A 2,814-nucleotide genomic window follows, 5' to 3' on the forward strand; every position below is an offset into this window, starting at 1 on the left:
TGGGCCTCATCTCTGCCCTCATCCTCACAACTGCCACCGCCACCTTCGCCTCCACCCTCTTCCATGGGCTCCAGCCCCAATCCATCCAGTCCTGAGAAGAGGGGGTCTTCAGGGTGCCAAGGTCTTGGGTGCTACTGCCGCAGTCCACACAGGCCTTGGAGGGAGAGAGGGGGTGAGTGAGTCAGGCAAGGTTCCCCCACTGGAGACCCACTACCCAGCTCCCTGAGTACTTCCCAGAATGTACTCCGAGGAAACACCAGTCCACATAGATGCATGTGGGCCAAGATTGGGAAAATCCACTGTACCCTGTATCCAGACCCCACTATGGGACAGTCACAATGTTCAGTAGCATAGAATTGGCCCAGAAAAGGTCTACAAAAACGCACGTGGTTTAACACTACATAACCCAGCAGCAAACTCAGTAAAATTAAGATCCTTTAGAATAATCCAATGACAATAAAGGGAATCAGCCCTTAGCCTCTATCCTCTTGACCTGAGTTCAATTCTTTCTTCTCCCTCCTGGCCCAGATTTCTCCTCTCACCATCACATCAGGACCCGAGGCAGCTGGCCCTTCCGGACCCAGGAGTGCACGGCACCCAGTTCCCTCCGCTGGTCCTCCGAAAACCGAGGGCTGCTGCTTTTGCATGGCCCGGAGCCGCTCCCGGTCCTGCTTCAGCACAGAGGCCATGTCCCTGCCCAGGGAAGGGGTTCAGAGGTAAAGCTGGGAGGTGGGACCAGGGCCCATGAGGCTGGCGTTCTTCCTCCACCACAGCTCCCCACCCACTGCCTCATGCTCCTCCCCGGAGGAGTTCAGGGCTTCAAAGACCAGGAAAGCTGCCCTCAGCCTGGGAGAAACTAATGACAGGGCTCCAACAGGCAGGGGACAGGACAGAAAGCCACAGAGGAGAGCCAGCCCCAGAAAAGAAAACCCCAAGTTAGCTGGGGAGTGAGGGTGGGCCAGCCCCCCCACCTCTCTGAAAGGATGGCAAGGAGGCCTCCAACTCCTCACCTGGAGGGCACCTGGTAGGTCATCATGACACGCTGGTCAGCATTGGCCATGAGCAGCCAGATGGGATCCTGGAGCACGTACTTAATGACCTGGTCCCCGGGCTCAGCCTTGGCCTGGGCAGCCCCAGCCTCAGCTTCAGAAGAGTCGATGCTGCCGAAGTACTTGCTTGTGTGGCTACTCTGACTGCTTCCTATAAAGCAGGGTGCCAACCAACGAAGTCAGGCCAGCTGGCACTCCCACCTCCCTCAAGGCCACATGTCCAGCCCACTGGCCTTAGGAACCTAAGCAGGGCATGGCCCAGGCTGCTCACCAACGTGGGGCCTGGACTCTTAACTCCCCAGTCACTGTTCTACCTAGGAGGTACTGGTGGGGGGCACTCACGTGTGATGCTGGCTGAGGTGCTGCCCCCCTCATGGGATCCTGAACCAGACCCAGAGCCCAAGCCAGAGCCCAAGGAGCCTGAGGCAGCAGAGCCTGTGCCCGAGCGAGAGTCTTCTTGCAGCAACAATTCCAGGAGGTCACTGGAGCCCGAAAGTGCATCCTGATTGGAGGACTCAGTTACCTCCACCTGGTGGGGGACCGGGAAAAATTAAGGGATCAACACCTGAGTTTCCCTTCAACTGCTTCCACTGGTTGGAGAGCACACCCAACCCAAGTGGTCTTGGATCTACTCCACGACACTGGGACCAGAATGAGAGAGCAGAGAGCTGGCGAAGAGTAGGGACATGACGCTGAACCATTTGCAAGTGGCAGATGCACTCTCAGAAGTTATTGGGATGTCCACACCCCCTGTCAGACAGACAGGACCGTCCCCCTTCACAGACAGGCAGCTGGTTTCTGCCTTGTTCAGAAAGTCAGCTGGGGTCTCCCACCCCCCACACCACCTTCTGGAGATGAGGTGCAGGCAGAGGGCAGGAAGCAGCGCAAGGTAGAGGAGGAGCACGGGGAGAAGGGCTGTGTGGGCTGTAAGAGGAAGCGGGGGGACCCGTTCTCACCAGTCTGGCCTCTGGCTCAGCAGTCTCCTCACTGGGAGGCAGGGGCCCAGCATTGCTCCCGGGGCCCCCTGCAGCAGCACCCCCCTCAACACGGAGGGACTCCTCAAGCTGCAGCAGATTTAGCTGGAGTGGGGAGCTGCACCTCGAGTTGAATAGTGGAGAGTCTGGGCGGTGGGGAGGGCTGGGGGCTGGGGGGGGCAAGGATGGAGAAGGGGAGTGGGACACAGGGGTAGGAGGACCCTCGGCAGGAGTCTGAGGTACCCCATAGGGATAGCTGGATGGGGTAGGGAACAGATAGTTAGGTAGCACCAAGGCTACAACTGGGGTCACCAGGGGGGCAGGAAAAGCTGCAGGGGACACAGATGTGGGGGCCGAGGAAAGAGGCTGGGGACCATCTCGGGGGGAGAATACTGGGAGGGGGTAGGGCTGTACCACAGCTGAGAAGGGAGTAGCGGCTGGTGGTGGGGGCCAGGGGGCAGAGGGTGGAACAGGTGAGGGGTGGGAGACATAGCAGGGGGCTTCCACCCGAGGGGTCTGGTGGTGACGTGAGCGCTTGGCTTTAGACCGGCAGTGGTATCGGCGGCTGGGGGGTGTGCGGCCATGGTGGCAGCCTGTGGGGAGAGACCAGGGTTAGGGAGGGCCTCCACCTGGGTTTGGCGCCCCTGCCACACTTACTGCCTGCCATTCTAACAAGGGAGAGGGCAGGCGAAGGCCCTAGAGAGTTTAGCTTCTCAGCCTGCACCGAACAGAGGGGACTCTGGGGAGGTGGGAGCCTCCAGGCAAGAATCACAGGAGGCAGGGACAGGGGG

At 59.7% G+C, this 2,814-nt stretch overlaps 1 protein-coding gene across 1 annotated transcript in view; it reads right to left on the reverse strand.

Moving 5' to 3' along the window:
• PER1 (period circadian regulator 1) overlaps positions 1-2,814 on the reverse strand; it is a 10,117-nt gene continuing 7,303 nt past the window's right edge. The window contains 5 exon segments of the mRNA XM_079798919.1: positions 1-631; positions 633-693; positions 1,011-1,200; positions 1,392-1,578; positions 2,006-2,616. Of these exon segments, the coding sequence (XP_079655045.1) occupies positions 545-631; positions 633-693; positions 1,011-1,200; positions 1,392-1,578; positions 2,006-2,616 (1,136 nt within the window). The 3' untranslated portion in view covers positions 1-544.

Source organism: Cnephaeus nilssonii (genome assembly GCF_951640355.1).
Source record: "Cnephaeus nilssonii genome assembly, chromosome: 19".
Taxonomy (NCBI): domain Eukaryota; kingdom Metazoa; phylum Chordata; class Mammalia; order Chiroptera; family Vespertilionidae; genus Cnephaeus; species Cnephaeus nilssonii.